The sequence below is a fragment of the Somniosus microcephalus genome, chromosome 1, assembly GCF_052327205.1.
Source record: "Somniosus microcephalus isolate GS21.2 chromosome 1, FLI_Smic_1.0, whole genome shotgun sequence".
In the NCBI taxonomy this organism is placed as follows: Eukaryota; Metazoa; Chordata; class Chondrichthyes; order Squaliformes; family Somniosidae; genus Somniosus; species Somniosus microcephalus.
Window position 1 is genome coordinate 213,157,324 of NC_140987.1, and position 18,192 is coordinate 213,175,515.

Consider the following 18,192-nt stretch of genomic DNA (forward strand, 5'->3'; position numbering starts at 1 on the left):
CGGAGGGGGAGAGAGAGCGAGCGGAGGGGGAGAGAGAGCGAGCGGAGGGGGAGAGAGAGCGAGCGGAGGGGGAGAGAGAGCGAGCGGAGGGGGAGAGAGAGCGAGCGGAGGGGGAGAGAGAGCGAGCGGAGGGGGAGAGAGAGCGAGCGGAGGGGGAGAGAGAGCGAGCGGAGGGGGAGAGAGAGCGAGCGGAGGGGGAGAGAGAGCGAGCGGAGGGGGAGAGAGAGCGAGCGGAGGGGGAGAGAGAGCGAGCGGAGGGGGAGAGAGAGCGAGCGGAGGGGGAGAGAGAGCGAGCGGAGGGGGAGAGAGAGCGAGCGGAGGGGGAGAGAGAGCGAGCGGAGGGGGGAGAGAGAGCGAGCGGAGGGGGAGAGAGAGCGAGCGGAGGGGGAGAGAGAGCGAGCGGAGGGGGAGAGAGAGCGAGCGGAGGGGGAGAGAGAGCGAGCGGAGGGGGAGAGAGAGCGAGCGGAGGGGGAGAGAGAGCGAGCGGAGGGGGAGAGAGAGCGAGCGGAGGGGGAGAGAGAGCGAGCGGAGGGGGAGAGAGAGCGAGCGGAGGGGGAGAGAGAGCGAGCGGAGGGGGAGAGAGAGCGAGCGGAGGGGGAGAGAGAGCGAGCGGAGGGGGAGAGAGAGCGAGCGGAGGGGGAGAGAGAGCGAGCGGAGGGGGAGAGAGAGCGAGCGGAGGGGGAGAGAGAGCGAGCGGAGGGGGAGAGAGAGCGAGCGGAGGGGGAGAGAGAGCGAGCGGAGGGGGAGAGAGAGCGAGCGGAGGGGGAGAGAGAGCGAGCGGAGGGGGAGAGAGAGCGAGCGGAGGGGGAGAGAGAGCGAGCGGAGGGGGAGAGAGAGCGAGCGGAGGGGGAGAGAGAGCGAGCGGAGGGGGAGAGAGAGCGAGCGGAGGGGGAGAGAGAGCGAGCGGAGGGGGAGAGAGAGCGAGCGGAGGGGGAGAGAGAGCGAGCGGAGGGGGAGAGAGAGCGAGCGGAGGGGGAGAGAGAGCGAGCGGAGGGGGAGAGAGAGCGAGCGGAGGGGGAGAGAGAGCGAGCGGAGGGGGAGAGAGAGCGAGCGGAGGGGGAGAGAGAGAGCGGAGGGGGAGAGAGAGAGCGGAGGGGGAGAGAGAGAGCGGAGGGGGAGAGAGAGAGCGGAGGGGGAGAGAGCGGAGGGGGAGAGAGAGAGCGGAGGGGGAGAGAGAGAGAGCGGAGGGGGAGAGAGAGAGCGGAGTATGGAGGGAGTGGGGAAAGTGGAACGCTGAACATTATCTGCAGAATAGTAACTTAGTTAACAGCAATCAACATGGATTCAGAAGGTGGCCCTGCCTCAACAACCTCCTTGACTTATTTGAGGAAGTGACAGCTCAGCATCATTCTGGTAAGACCAACAATATGTTGTACCAAGGCTCGCAGAAGTCATTAGATAAATCTCCACATGAAGACAAATAGAAAGCAACAGGTTTTTGTCGGAGGAGTTACTTCAGGGTGCGGATGGGGAGGGTAAAGCACTAAAGGGTGCCCCAGGGATCAGGATTGGGATCACTACTGTTCCTGATCTACATCAGTGACTTTGATTCAGAAACCCAATGCAAATTGGTCAAATTTGTAAATGATATCAAATTAAGAGGGGTAGTGGAATAAAAGGCAGCACCTCAGAAATTACATAATTAGTTGGACAAAATATGTATGTGGGCAGAGCAATGGCCAATTAAACTTAATAGACAAATGTAAAGCACTGCACTTAGGAAAGAAAAATAAATAACATGCATACTCTATGAATGCTGCTGAAAAGCTAAGGATAAAGCTGCAAGAGACCTAGAAGTCTTAGTAGATGTGACGTTCAATATCCAGCGACTAACCAATGTTGTATAACAAATCAAGAAAATCAATAGAGTACTGAACTACATAGCCAAAACAGTAGAATGTCAGAGGAAGTCCTGATCAAACTGTAGAATGTTCTAGTCAGACTAGGCCATGCTCCTTTCTGGTCACCGAGACACAAAGGAGACAGTCAAACATTGGAGGCAATGCAAAGAAAAGCCACGAGGTTGAACCCCGGCCTAAAAAGCTCCAAGTTATGAGAAAAGGCAGAGAAATTTGGGCTTTTAGCACACTCGCCTCTGAGTCAGAAGGTTGTGGGTTCAAATTCCACTCCAGGGACTTGAGCACATAAATCTAGGCAGACACTCCAGTGCAGTGCCGAGGGAGAGCTGCACTGTCTTTCAGATGACACGTTAAACTGAGGCCCCGTCTGCTCTCTCAGGTGGACGTAAAAGGTCCCATGGCACTATTTCGAAGAAGAGCAGGGGAGTTATCCCCGGTGTCCTGGCCAATATTTATCCCCCAATCAACATAACAAAAACAGATTGTCTGGTCATTATCACATTGCTGTTTGTGGGACCTTGCTGTGCACAAATTGGCTGCCGTGTTTCCCACATTACAACAGTGACTACACTCCAAAAGTACTTCATTGGCTGTAAAGCGCTTTGAGACGTCCGGTGGTCGTGAAAGGCGCTATATAAATGCAAGTCTTTCTTTCTTTAAAATAAGTCATCTGAGAGGTGATCTCATAGAAGTATAAAAGTCTGTAAATGGTATGGAAAATTACTTGAATTGAGTCAGATAAGTATCACAGGTTCAAATTTCTAAAAGGTAAATTTAGGACTGATATTAGAAAATTCTTCTTCACATAAAGAGTGATCAATATTTGGAATGGACTCTTGGATAAAGTAACAGGTGGAAACTCTGGAATAATTTAAGAACCAATCAGATCTTGCAATAGGGGAACGTTAGGGTCGTTCTGGATTTATGATCCAAGATCAGCCGAATGGCTTCTTTACCAGAAAGTGGATGACTGAGGGCGATGAGAAGGGAAAAGTTTGAAAGATAGGGAAGGAGAGAAACAAGGGACAGTCAGTTCCAGGGAGTTTTGGCAATGAAATGGTAAAAGAAAGTCAAATGAAATCATTCCAAGTAGGTAAGGTAATGGTGGCCAATTCATATAAACAACCAGCCATAAATCACTTCAGGAAACATCATACATGTGGTATAAATCATTTGGAAAACAGCAACACAAGAAGAATAGAAGGTCAGGGATGAGAAAAAGCATTACACACATCAAAGCTTGTTGATCTAGTACAGTAACCCTCCCCTCATCTAACTGTATTTTGAATAACCCCAATGTTTTTGCCTCTTTCCTTGATAGATTATTTAAATCAACTGATTTTAATTCTGTATACGCTGTCAATTGCAGTCAATTGTAGTTCATCTCAAACTTTCATTGGCTCATTTAGAATTGCACACAATACAAAATAAAACAAAGGCCAAAGGTTTTGCCAACAAAGGTTGTCAAACACTTCTTTCTTCTCCCAGCTCCAATGTGCACATCATTGTTTGCAATTATGCCATGTTGTATGGTTTTAATTTAACATAATATAACTTGTAAAAATAGAAATACGTTGCCAGGATACACTGTTAAAAGCCCTAGCAGCGATGAACCAACATTGACATGAAACATAACTGTGAATATTGATCAATCAGCATCTCTACAGCAACGGTTTGAAGCTGTCAAAATGTTTATTCAGCAAGAAAAAGGTTATCCATGTTAGTGACAGACAAGTGGTAACCACAAAATTAAGATTTCCATGAAAAAAACTTCAGTACTTATTCAGATTAGGGCAAATGTAATTTTTCACTTTGCATAAAATATATTTACTGTGCATCATTCAGAAAATATTATAAAGATTACAATGATAAATTATGCAGGACAATCACATTCACATTCTGCATCAAGACATATGATAGAAGAATAACACTGGACATTTCTGTACTAACAGGGAAACAACCATTTCAGATAAGAGAGAAAATATACTCTATATATACACAATTTAAAAGGGAACTAGAGGGAAAGTGGCCACAATAAAATGTCAAAATAAAAAATTAATTTTAATCTGAGTTTGATTGAATGTTGTTGCAGATAAGATTGGTCTTATCCCCTTTGTATTTTACCAGATTGCATTCAGGTAGCATGGCAAAAAGCTATCCACATGATTTCAGGAACTGGCCTTCATTATTATGGAGGAAGAGGGAATGAGCGAGAGACAAAGACAACAGGACCAGGGTCAGAGACAAAGAGATATGTACAAAGATAACATTTATTCATATTTTTACTGTACCTCTCCCACCCCTGCCCCGAAACTGAGATTGGGAAGTAGAAAGCAGAGAGTTGGGATAAAATGAATCTTCCTAGAATGGCAGGCAGTGACCAGTGGTATCTCCATGGATCAGTGCTAGGGATTTGGCTTTCCATTCTATATATAAAAATGCCCTGGAATTGGAAATAAAGGGGAGTTTATCCAAATTTGCCAATGGTACTAAACTGGGGATATAGTGAAGAGAACAGAACTACGCAAAACAACAGATAGATTAAACAAGTGGTCAGAACAATGGCAGATGCAGTTTAGCATAACAAATTGTAAAGCAAAGCACTTGGGATACAAGAATGGCAATGGGAGCACAATCTAAATGAGAAAGCACAGGGAGGGCAAAGGGGATAGATAGGAAAATAAATTTAGTTGTCCAGGTACAATTTTTCAAAACTCCTTAAATAGGCAAGTGTGCATGGACTGGAGAGTAATGAATGCATCACTGGTTTACGCCAGGCTGGGGAGGAGGAGTTAAAATCATGGCCATAGTGTTTAAGAACATAAGAAATAGGAGCTGGAGTAGGCCATTTGGCCATTTGCCCTCATAGGACAATCCCCCCATCCCAGGAACCAGTCTGGTGAACCTTCGTTGTACTCCCTCTATGGCAAGTATATCCTTCCTTAGGTAAGGAGACCAAAACTGTACACAATACTCCAGGTGTGGTCTCACCAGGGCCCTATATAATTGCAGTAAGATGTCTTTACTCTTATACTCAAATCCTCATAATAAAGGCCAACATACCATTTGCTTTCCTAATTGCTTGCTGTACCTGCATGTTAACTTTCAGTGATTTGTGTACAAGGACACCCAGGTCCCTCTGAACACCAACATTTCCCAATCTCTCACCATTTAAAAAATACTCTGCTTTTCTATTTTTCCTACCAAAGTGTATAACTTCACATTTCTCCACATTATATTCCATTTGCCACATTCTTGCCCACTCACTTAGTTTGTCTATATCCCCTTGAAGCCTCTTTGCATCCTCCTCACAGCATATATTCCCACCCAGCTTTGTAAATAAGAAAAGGAAGCCAAGGGGTGATCAGACTGAATTGTTTAAAAAAAGGGAATTGACAGAGCAGGTAAAGAATGACTCTTTGCTCTAGTAGGGGCATCCAGAAGAAGGGGCGTAATCTTAGAATTCGAGCTAAGCTAGCTAAAAGTGAATTGAGTAAAACTTTGCACAAAGGTTATGTGGAGTACACTGCTCCAGAAAGCCAGAGGTGCAAAATCAATTGAGGTGTTTAAAAGCGAGAGAGATACTTACTTGGGAATGAAGGGTATTATGGGGTATGAATAAAATAAAAGGTAACTGGGATAAGAAAAAGATGGCTAACAAAATGGCAAAGCATGCTTAATGGATGAAATGTCCTTACTCATGATTCTATATCCTTAAATGTAAACTGTTTGTTCACTTTCTCTCTTCTGAGCTCAAGTGAATGCTGCCTTGTTGTAGAGATTGTGGTTATGCCAAATATATCATGCTAGTATTATTTCATTGACGAATGGTACTCATGAGTTGGAAGGCAATATCTCAGCCACTGACCTGGCAGTAAAGGAATTTTGCCAAAATGCAACGGGCCATAAAAACAGCCAGAAATCTGGACAGATCAAAACTTTGATAAATTGACAAAATCAAAAGTTGCTACTGCTAGTGAACGAATAAAATAAGCAGGTATTTAACAGTTCTAGTTTGCTCTGAATCTGTACAATATTGTATCATGTCTAATACCTACAAGCATTTTATTTTTACAAAATTTTTGAAATTTGTCATGAACGTTTGTGTTTCAAGTGTTACAGCTGGGAAAGGAACACTTCCCCCTGCCCCAACTAACTTTTAGCAGCTGCTATAAGCATCAAATATTCCATGGTCATAGAATAAGGCTCCCTCTACTTTGCCCCAAAAATTGCCTTCAGGGACACCACCTACTACACCAAAAGAGAGAGCAGACACTCCGTCTGGAGACTGGATTCAAACAGTAAAAGAACAGCCGCAAAAGGGCAATTTGTCCTTATTGATCCACCAAGATCCACATTTAGCACTAATTTAGTAACATCAGTATTGCACTAATAGCTTTAGAACTGAACACTTATTTCAGCATTTTGGGAATTCATTTTTGCATGTAAAATACTTACATCTTTAATAAAGTGCTCCAGAGTAGCATAAGCGATGGCAATACCGTCATGGGTACTTGTGCCTCTTCCAAGCTCATCCAAGATGATTAATGAGCGAGATGTTGCCTTTTTAATAATCTCTGCTGCCTCGGTCAGCTCTTCCATAAATGTACTTTGACCTTTGTAGATGTTGTCAGATGCTCCCATTCTGAAAATCGAAAATTTATTCTTTTAGAATCTGCTGAAAGCATCCATTGTTCTATAGAGAAGAATTCAACATTTCCCAGCAGCTGTACTGACAGGACCCACATGTACTGGAAATCAAGGTATACTTGGCTAACCTTATCTGGGCAAAACTTTTAAGGGGTCTAGGGTTTGGTTTGTGGAATTCATGTACACTCTTAAAAGCTGTAGTGCCAAGCACCAGAGGCCCCTCAGGACTCTAAGTGGTATTGCAGAACAAGTTCCCAACTGTCAATTGGGAGTGGAATAGGTTAGTCCTTGGGCTTCAAAGTTCATGTAAAGCCCTCTGTCAGAAGTGCTCTTCAATTCCTTTCCATATTATGTGACATTAAACAGGGAGAGTGGCATAGCAATTAATCATGTTGTTCCGAGTAGCTTGACACAGTCTCCGCTTTGCAATTGTATTGTGAACATTGCTTGAAACATTTCAGATTATGGCTTTTTACTTTCTTCATGAAGAGGACAGCTCTTAACTGTCTTGGGTAAAATGCTGGCCTCATGACAAAGGATAACCATTGAGAGGAGTTACCAGCACCTGCTATCCTGCAGCAAAGGCTCAAAACTGTACCCGCAGGTACAGGTTGCTTTATGATGAACTAGTGACTATCCTCCTGGTGGAGAGGGGAAAGGTGAGCAGGGTCTCTTTAGGGTCAGGTTGACTCCAAAATGACACAACTGGAGGTGGAAGATTGGAACTGAATCAGTCCTCTGTGGCAGATTTATTCATTAGATATCTGAGTGAGGCACTTTTCAGTACTCCAGGAGGCTGTTGATGGCTGAATGGCCAGCTTGGTTTAATGATTGTACCTGGACAGGTAGGTCGAGATTCTTTTCCGTCAGCTCCCGATAGCCCTGCAAGCCAATGCCCTAAAAGGTATAGGCCTAGAAATTTGGTGGGCTGCGCCACCAGTTAGTGCCCAAAGAGGGCACTCAGTGGCTTTAGCGCCACTGGCCACGCCTCCCACGGAATTTAGCGAGGCGCTAATGGCAGCGTTAGCCTGTAGCGCAGCGCCGCCACCGATGACGTCATCGGTGTGTGCAGCGCTCCGCTACTGCCCCGATCATGATATTTGGTCGCGTCCCCCGCTGTAACGCCGGTCGCAATTTGCGACCGGTTCAGGGGGGCCTACCTGCGGCGGTAGAGGCGCTAATTAAAGGGGAGGTGCGGGGCGGCCATTTTTATTGCTGGCCGCCTGCCAGCACCTCCTTGCGCCGCCGTCTCCGGCCTCCTGAGCGCCCCCCTGGGCAGTGCCGGCTGTGTCCCAAGAGCCCGGCACCTCTCCTCGGTGCTGGGCTCTTTTGCCGGCACTCACGATCTCTGATCGCGCTGGTGCAGGCCCCTCCCCTTTAAGAAGGGGAGGAAGGCCTGCAGTATCGCAGCGCGCCGTGCTGCAGCGTGTGGCGCTGCGGCACGTTGCGCTGCGATATTCAGTTGCAGCGCCCCAAGAGGGGCGCTGAAACTGAATATCGGGCTGGCGCAAGCGGCTCCCTCCGGAGCGGTAATTCCGGCGCCCAGGCGTGCTTGGCGCCACAGAATTTCTAGGTCATAGTGTCTTTAACTGTATAAACAGAAGGAATTTTACCTGTCCTAGTAAACTATGCAATTTTAGCTGGTTAACATCCAGCAGTACCTCTGTGCAGACTTCAGGTGTTGTCAATCTGCATGCAAGTCCTCTGGAATTGTGTCAGCACGGGGTGTTTCTATAGGTAGTGAGTGCGTATTCCTGATCAGGCAAACTGATACTTGACTGATGTGGATCTCTCAGTTGTTTGATGGGGATGGGTACCTGACATGCAAGGCAACCTAACTGGTCAAAACAAAATTGGCTGGGTTTGCCACTAGCCCTGCTTCATAGACAGCAAGGTTATCAACTGCAACTATATATAGTGAGCCCATTAAATTAATAAGACTATTACCTCTAAAGATACTTTTGAAGCAAAATCATTAAGATTACTCAAAATACAATTAGGTACATGACAGTTAATTTAGTACAGCAATTAGGTTTGATGGAGCAAATGGCTTTTTCTTATGTGCTTATGCTCAAGGTATATTTTTTAAAGTATGCGAGAAGAATTCTATCACTTTCATATTAATAATAGCTTTGACAATAAAATCGTTTATCAAAGCCATTTGGCTGCCACCCAAGTGCTACGCGAAAGAAATCTTGCAACCTAATTTGGACATATTTAAAAATCTATATTGTTCTAGATATGACCAGCTAATGGTTAGTCAAAAGCCTGGAAAATAATCCTGCACTTTTAAAAGGGTAAAAGCAATTGTTCTGATTTTAATATTAAGTGTTGATTTACTACAGAAGCAAACTGGTGAATAAGAAGCCTCTCTTTTCTAATGTAAAACCAGAGCAGCTAACAAGTATCATAATAGACGATGGCCCATACTTTACAGCCCCTATGGGTACGTACGCACCTGTAAGAGTCGCACAGGTTCCGGATTTTCGCATGCGAAGCGCATGTTGCGATGGTGGATCATCCACATCCCCGAGAAAAGGGCATCCGCGGGCGGAGAGTCGGGCAACTTCTGCCCAGCGAATGCCCGTGAAATTCTTATGTCTGCTTTGACCTCTACCAAAAACAGCATTAATGTTTCGAGAACACCATCACCCTCAGGTTCCCCTCTGTCGCACACCATCCCGACTTTCCTTGATCATCAGAGTTGATATCCTGGTAATTCTCTACCTAATACCATTGTGGGAGCACTAACCTCACAGAGTGTGCAGTGATACAAGGAGAAGATACATCACTATCTTCTCAGCGTAACTAAGCATGGACAATAAATGTGGATTTGCCAGCGTTACCCATGTCAATACCCACAATGAATAAAAATAAACTGCACTGCAGTATAGCCAAGATATGTGAATGACCTCATATCTGTCACTACTGTCCACATACAATGCTAACCTGCTGTATATGGCATCCACCCAGTGGACACACACAGCTAGCCTCCAGGATTTCCCTGCCAAAAATCAGGTTCAGAGATGCCAGATCTGCCATCAGAACTACAACTTCCTCCGCAGGTCTTCTAATTGCTCTGAGCAGGATCAGCACCTGCGTGCTTATGACAACATTAGATGACATCATGACATGAACGTGCTGTGCTGGCTCAGCATCTGTTACCAGGTCTGCACTCCTGATTTTTTTTTTTAATTGAAAAGGACAATGTCAAAATTGTTAAATATTATCTGGTGTCTCCACCCCACATTTAGGAAGGCAAAGATACAGGGCTTACAGGAAAACAGAGTCACAGAATAATATAAATGTAGGAAAATTTCCTTTCTTACTACATTTCAAAAAAACTACACTGGCTGTAAAGCATTTTGGGGTGTCCTGAGGTCATGAAAGATGCTATATAAATGCAAGGCTTTCTTTTAGAATAGCGCTGGAAGATCGGTTTGGCATTGCTCTCCCTTTTGGGTCCTCTCGTGACCAAAATCTCCATGATAATCATAGCTCCTCAGACCACTGTTTTTACCACTTAATGTAATCCACTTTCTTCACCATGTGGCCTCTCCTGCTCCAATCTGGAGCAATTACTAATATCTTCTTCTTCTTAGGCAATCCCTCGGAACCGAGGATGACTTGCTTCCACATTAAAAATGAGTTCGCAGGTGACTGATGAGTCCAATGCAGGACCTACAGTCTCTGTCACAGGTGGGGCAGACGGTAGCTGAAAGGGCGGGTGGGTGGGGTGCTTGGGTTGACGTGCGCTCCTTCCGCTGTTTGCACTTGGCTTCTGCTTGCTCCCGTCGAAGAGACTCGAGGTGTTCGGCGCCTTCCCGGATGCTTCTCCTCCACTTTGTGCGGTCTTGGGCCAGGGATTCACAGGTGTCGGTGGGGGTGTTACATTTTTTGAAGGAGGCTTTGAGGGTGTCCTTGAAGCGTTTCCTCTGCCCACCTGGGGCTCTCTTGCCGTGCCGGAGCTCAGAGAGCTTGTTTTGGGAGTCTCGTATCAGGCATGCGGACAATGTGACCCGCCCATCGGAGCTGATCGAGCGTGGTCAAAGCTTCGATGCTGGGGATGTTGACCTGAGCAAGAACACTGACGTTAGTGCGCCTATAATGTCAATGGATTTGCAGGATCTTGCGGAGGCAGCATTGGTGGTACCTCTCCAGTGCTTTGAGGTGCCTGCTGTACATGGTCCATGTCTCTGAGGCATACAGCAGGGCGGGTATCACCGCTGCCCTGTAGACCATGAGCTTAGTGCTGGGTTCGAGGTCCTGGTCTTCAAACACTCTCTTCCTCAGGCGACCGAAGGTTGCACTGGCACACTGAAGGCGGTGTTGGACTTCGTCGTCGACGTCTGCCCTTGTTGACAGTAGGCTCCCGAGGTATGGAAAGTGGTCCACGTTGTCCAAGGCCTTGTCGTGGATTTTGATAATTGTGGGGCAGCACTGTGTGGCGGGGGCAGGTTGGTAGAGGACCTTTGTCTTACAGATGTTTAGTGTAAGGCCCATGCTCTCGTACGCTTCAGTGAAGGTGTTGACGATGGTTTGGAGTTCGACCTCCGAGATCATAGCTCCTCAGACCACTGGTTTTACCATTTAATGTAATCCACTTTCTTTACCATGTGGCCTCTCCTGCTCCAATCTGGAGCAATTACTAATATATAGCACATCTGACCTGCAAACTTTACTTGATGTACTCCTCTCGCCTCCCACTTTGTTTTGCTCAGTCTAGAAGAGGTTTGCTTGTTGTCTTCCAATTCTGATGAAGAAACTCTATCCAAAACATTAACTTATCTTTTCTCTGTTCAGATCTGCCTTAGATTCCCAATTGTTTACCTGGATCACTAAAACTCAAGCCTATAATTAAGTAGAACATGCTGTAAATGACCTTCCTCCAGAGCAGCTATTAATAATTTCTATAGTTGCAGTAAACACCACACAGTTTTTTTTTAAGTTTTGAGCATTTAACTTTTGCAAATTTCACTCAAGTCATGAAAAGTTCATCAGTTATTTTACAGAGCTGCATTTTCTTTGAACATGATTTAAACTAAACAAAATACTCGGAAATATCTGGGTAATTTTGTAGAATTGTGCCCCTGGTACAACTTCGCCCACCAGGAGTGTGTATCAACACATGCCTCCCATGATTTTCTGTCCACATCAGTAGGGCAATTTCATTTGGGCATTGCTCCGGTAGCACTCATTTGTCTCTGGTGGCACTCATTTGTCATGGGTTGGGTGAAATTTTCAGTTTGTGTGAAATAGCTACAACAACTTGCATACATCACTCCTCACACAGAAACAACAATAATATGCTTTTCTTTAATATAGGGATGGGGTTTAAGAGGTTTTAAAAAGGAGGACGGCAGGTGAAGAGGCAGAGATTTAGAGAGGGACTTCCAGAGAGTAGAACCTACGTATTTTGTGTGGGTTTGTCCATTACCCCAACGCCACTAATAATGGTTCTTTTTGTTTATGCCTGCAGTGCAGTATTCGTCATTCTCCTAAAATGCGACAAATTGATCCTTGGAGTAACTTGTAAATGATGTAAAAATATTTGCACCTGAACTACCAGGTGAAGGTTTGAATGGCCCTGAATTTGCGGTGGGTAATAACAGCAAATGAACAGCATTCGCTGTTATTACCCCTTTGAAAGTGACCACAACTTCAGGATTTTGCGCACGTGCATCCTAACGCGGAAATCCTGAAGTTGCGGTCAGTCATCCACTGCTCCGACACTGGCTGTACTGCGGCCCCACTTCCCACCCCCCACACCAAATCAGTGTAATCAGGGAAATCAGTGAAACTGAAGAAAACTTGGGCTTTTCCGCAGTAATATCGCTGTTAAATACCCCATTAAAAGTTAGACCTTGTTGGATTAGGTGTAACTGGGGTTTTAACAGCGTATTGACTGCTAAACAAACATTATGGCCCTGAAAAACTAACTGTAATTTTGTGGAGTATCAAATTTCTCCATTATAATAAAAATTACAATTTTTAAGAAACTTAAAAAATAAATTATATTTTTAAAAGTTTGTTCACCTTTAGTTCAGGTTTACCTTTTCCCCCATGTGAGAGTCCCAATCGTTGTTTTGCTCTCTAACATTTTTAAAAAGTCAGTATAAAAGGAGTTTTTCACTTCTTGGCTCCCGGTCTGTGAGAATTCTGCATTGTGATTGGCTGCTTAGACAGCTAGTTGACGTCACAGCAGCTCACGTTAGGGATTCCCCATTAACTTATACTGATCTCAACTGAACGTCGGAAAAAACAAACTTCTCACCAGAGATTGGGAGATCTTTGTGGGCAGCGGCTGTAGAATTCGCAAAATTGAACATTGTCCTATAAGGGTCTATTGGCAGAAAAGGCCTTAATTTTAAAGACTGTTTTAAAAGAAGCCCAGAAAAAGGGACACACAAAATGGCCGCCAGACCCCGTGACCAGCTTTTGGGACATTTTAAAATGGTTCCTGCAGTCCCCAGACAGCTTTTGTAGATTCAGCCCACAGTAAGTTCTGGAAGGCAGTTTCAGGGAAAACGAAACCAGACTGAACCCCATACATACAGATTGGATGCAGGTCCGATCAGATCGGCCTGTAGATAAAGGCCATCCAAATGTTTACCCAGACAAAGGGGAACAGATTCAAGTTCGAAGAGGGACATTAAAGACAATACAAGGTCATTCCAGACCAGAGATGGCAGTTACCGGCCATCCCGAAGATACTTTAAAAACAAAGACTACCCCGCTGTGCTACAAGCCCGCCAAAAGTTAAACAAAGACTAACCTTGATTTGGCAGGAGATAAGGGCCTCCATGGAAAAGTATAACTGGAGTCCTGGGGTAGTGTTGGGGAGAGAAAGATTCGGATCGGAGACCATCGGGTTTTCGGTAGCCATTGAGGAGCATCAGCATCGGGAGAGACCAGTGCAGATCATTTTCGAGAGATTGCTCGGGGGTCCGAAGAAGGCCTTTTCGGACTCGGAAGAAGACGACGAGACCCGGGGTAGTTATCGGGGGATCATCAACAAAAACCCCGGGCCGTTGACGAGACGAGAAGACAGTTGGCAAAGAGGAAGAAAACGAAACGCCTTACAGAATGGGTAGCCACCAGCGTACCGTGTGCAGGAGCACGGAGAAATCGAGACTGTGACCACCATCGTTGTATGCAGGAGCACCGAGAAGACAGCCGGTGGGTGAAATGATGGACGGCGAGTCCTGCTGAATTAAGGTGGCTGAGATGCCATTAGCCTGGGCAGCCCGCCGCGCCTACAGCCCAACGACCACGTGACAACGGCAAGCCCGAAAGAGAGAGCACCAAGTAAAGAGCTCCAACCCAACCGCAGTTTTGGATTGGTGAGCATGTTTCTGGCCCCTCATAATTTAATCTAGCTAGGTTTAGGGGGTGGGCATTTTAGGGGATAATTAACAATGAGTTGTTGCCCCTCGATGTTCCATGTGCTTCCCTATTTCATGATGAACCTTGTAAAGCGTAATATGCCTGTAGATGTGTTGGTTAGTACTGTATTATGATTTGTTTTTCCCTCCCATGTACCTTATTGGCTTACATTCAATTTTTCCTTTGTGCAATAAAATTTCATTTCGTTTCATTAAACTTGGTCTATAGAGTATTCTCTGCATTGTAGTTCCTGCCTCAAAGTCCAGTGTATAGAACCTAAGGGGTGAGTGGGTCGAACCACTCGGTGAATTACTGTGCAAGAGAGAGAGGCCTCGAGAGAGAGAGAGAGAGAGAGAGACCTCGTTGATCGAAAATCCCTTACAGAAAATGGTGACCGCGGCAGGACACTGGTAGCAGGATTGCAATGTATTAGACCCAGGTTTAAATGGACGAAATGTTATGGATGAGACGACAGCGGATTATGTTTTTGGTAAGGTAAATCTCACTAAGCAGTGGATTTCCGATCTCTTACTGGATGGGCGTCCGGTAGACGCAGCCGTCAGGTGGGCAGAGAGTAAAGAACATAAAAAGTCAGTAGAGAAGGCAGTATGGCTGATGTGCTACAAAAGTCAAATCCAGATTTTGGACAAAGTCGTTGCAGCGCAGGCAGCCAAGATCAAAACCCAGGCTTCAGAAATAGAGGAAAAGGCCATGGGTGGGGAAAAGCTGATCGCAGCGCTTCACGCGCTGAATCAGGAATGCCAAACTGTAGCCAGCCAACATCAGGCTAAAGTAGAGTACCTGGAATGCCAGGTTCCTGAGGCAAAGATTCACGAAGCGAGAGTACGGGAGAAAAGCGCCCGCCTCGCACAACAGCTAAGAGCGCAGGAGGAGAGAGTAGTAGAGGTCAAGGCAGCTTACAAGCTGGCCATTGAGAATGGGTTTGAGGGCGCAGACCACGGCCCCTGCCAGAAGGCGTTAGAAGACCTAAGAACGGCCCTGGCGAAGGCAAAAGGCATGGTATGCCTCGTAAGCCCAAAAGCGAGTCAAATAGACTTCCTGAAGGAATCCAAAAGACCGATTCCACATGAAGTAGTTGTGGCACCAGCCGCTGAACCCTCAGCACCGCCGAGCTATAGTGAGGTTTGGCCCGAAGGGGGGGGTGGTAGAAGGAGGGGAAGCTGAGGTAGAACCGGAGGAAGAACAACCCCCGGTAGTGAAGCCGGAGCCGGCACCAATGTGTCCTACTCGGCACCAGAGGTACGGTCCCGTCGACGCAAATGGCGTTGACGGACCCCTCCTGAATCAGATCGTGTTGCCCCACGGTGCCCAACAACTTAGAGCGATGGTGAGCCACCTTCCAAAACTCTCCAAGAAGGGAGATCCCTCAGTCCATTTCAGGGAGATAGAGCAGACAGCCGCCGTCAATGACTGTGATGGTCCGGAACAGGCTAAGATGTTGCTATTCTCCCTGGATAGTACAATCCTTCAGTGCCTCTCAGACGGGAGTAAGAGGGGACAGAGAGGGTATGAGGAACTCCGGGACGAGGTCCTGGAGGTTATGGGAGTGGATGACGGCAACCCGTTCCTCCATGTGGAAGGGACTGTGCAGCTAACTGGAGAACCCCCACAGGTTTTCGCAGAAAGGCTGTGGCCAGTGTATCGGCGCAGCTGCCCGGGCATGCCTGAACGGGCCGCATTGAACAATGTCCAGTGGGTTCATTGGCTCCGCTGCCTGGTTGCCAACAGCTTACCGCAGATACAGGCCCAAGCCTGTTTGACCCCCAAGGTCCCGGGATCACGGAGGAGACAGTGCTCCGACAGCTCACCATTGCATATAAGAATTGCAGGAGTCAGGAGACACCTACCTCTAAGGGAAAAGTGCATGAGGCAAAACCCGCAGCCCCAAGTAAAAAGGAGTGGCATCAGGAGGGGAATCGCCCTCCCCAAGCCAAGCTCAATTGCTACGGGTGTGGGAAGGATGGACATTGGCGCAGGGACTGTAAAAATCTGTGGAAGGATAATAAAGGACGATCTCCCACAGCCCAAGCCCAAGCCCAGACCGCCGCCCCAGCACGAGTCCAGGTCCAAGCCGCAGCCCCTGTCCCAGAAAAGGGAACCGGTGCAGCTATGGATCCCGCTGCGAGAGAGTCAATTTTAGAGGCAATGCGGTCTCTTATGATCTCGCAGGGGAGGGTAGCAGCCACCACCGGTCCTGTCGTTCCCGCAGCCCCGACCGCTTCAACCCAATGACTAGAGCCAGCGCAGCCCGTTTACCTGTGTTCGCTGCGATATGATTTATGGAGATGACCCCGCGTGGAGATGGAAGTAGAGCGGGAAAGGGGGACCTATCTGTTGGATACAGGGGAATCATGCACCGTGATCCACACAGCTAACCCTACCACCTCACCTCTGTCCACCGGGGTTCCATATATTCTGTCGGGCTTCACAGGCAAAGAACAGGCTGGCGCATTCTCCATCCCTCTCTCCATTCATTTAGGACCACTCCGCACCATGTGGAAGTGTATACTGATGAAGTGGGAGGTGGAGGGTGGAAAAGGGATCCTTGGGTCCGATTTCTTAGTGGAACACGGGATTCTCGTGGATCTTAGAAATCACTGTCTCTGGGGAGCGAGTACGGGTAAGAGAGGCGAGGTAGTCATCATTCCAGGGAAGGAAGGGAGAGGGACCCTATGTACCGTGAAGCCAAAAGAGGGCTACGACCTCGAGCTCATGGTCGCAAGTGTCCCACAAGATCTGCAGGCATTCGTGTCAGACCACCTGACTACGTTTGCCACTCATAAACACGATTGTGGGAGGGTCACCGGGTTTGAGGTCAGAGTAGACGGGGACCCCATGGCCCGACCCCAAAAACAGTACAACTTCCCCAGGGAAGCGGAGCCCGACATGGAGACAGCAATGTCTTCACTGGTGCAACAGGGCGTGTTGAGGCCGATAGCCACCCACGTAAACTCTCCTTTGTGGCCGGTGAAGAAGCCGGACAATTCATGGAGAGCCACGGTGGACTAGAGTCCTCAATAGTAACATCCCAGCCTGCGCGCCAACGGTAGCAGCAGTTGCCGACCTGATAGGGAGTATTCCAGCATCCGCGACCACGTTCACGGTGCTGGATATTTCCAATGGGTTTTGGTCCATCCCTTTAAGGAGGGAGGATCAGTACAAGTTTGCCTTTACTTTTAAAGGGCAACAGTACACCTGGAACTGTTTGCCACAGGGTTTCCATAACAGCCCCAGCATTTTCCATCAATGTACGGCAGGGAGCTTAAAAGAGTTCAGCCAGCCCAATCAGCTAGTGCAGTATGTGGACGACCTGCTCCTGTTCACAGATTCCAGGGAGGAGCACGGTCCACTATTGGCCGAGCTATTGGAGCCGTTAGGCAGAAAGGGTTTCAAGGTGAACCCAAAGAAGGCACGGATCGGCCAGCAGGAAGTAAAATTCCTGGGTCTGACCATCCGTGCCGGAGAGCCATAGACAAGGCTAGGCGGGAAGCGGTGCAAGATTTACCGATCCCCACCACCGTAACGGGTGTGAGGTCCTTTCTGGGACTGACCGGGTACTGCAGAGACTTCATTGAGGACTATGCAGCCACAGCAGCCCCGCTGCTCCGACTCTTACACAAAGGAGTGGAATGGTCCTGGGATGAGGGTTGCCAGGCAGCATTTGAAAAACTCAAGGGGGGCTTGCAGACCGCGCCAGCTCTGGGGGCCATAGATGGAGGAGAAGAGTTTTTCCTGGAGGTAGCGGCTAGCGGGGATAGCCTGAGCGCTGTACTGCTCCAAGAGCGACACGGCAAGCTAAGGCCGGTGGTTTACTCCTCCAGGGTGCTCACAGATGTGGAAAGGAGCTTTTCCAATTGCGAACGGCATCTTTTGGCCACACATTGGGCTGTGAAAAGGTCTTTGATCTTCACAGGCACCTCTCCCATCACTCTCCTCACCCATCACACACCCACCCGGATGCTTCTGGATGGAACGATTAAGGATGGGACAGTAAGCAGTGCCCGCATTGTGCGCTGGACCCTCCTCCTTTCCCAGATGGATCTGAAGGTGAAGGGTCTCTGCGAGCCCAAGCTCACGGCCAACATGGTATATCCCGGAACAGCCCATCGGTGTTCCGTAGAAGGGGTATGGGAAGTGAACGTAGGTTTACGGCCGGGATACATCCCACGGGCCGCGAGATCTACGTAGACGGTTCCAGCACGGTATCCGCTGGCGAACGACTCTCAGGGTGTGGAGTTTATGACCCCACGGCAGACATTGCCCTGGCGATTAAGCT

The 18,192-nt window shown here is 47.6% G+C and overlaps 1 protein-coding gene across 1 annotated transcript in view; it reads right to left on the bottom strand.

Annotated features, from left to right (window-relative positions):
- The window catches only part of msh3 (mutS homolog 3 (E. coli)), a 459,900-nt gene that overhangs the window by 125,577 nt on the left and 316,131 nt on the right, over window positions 1-18,192 (bottom strand). Inside the window, exon 21 of the mRNA XM_085989589.1 lies at window positions 6,318-6,504. Coding sequence (XP_085845715.1) covers window positions 6,318-6,504 — 187 coding nt within the window. The remainder of the gene's footprint in view (window positions 1-6,317; window positions 6,505-18,192) is intronic.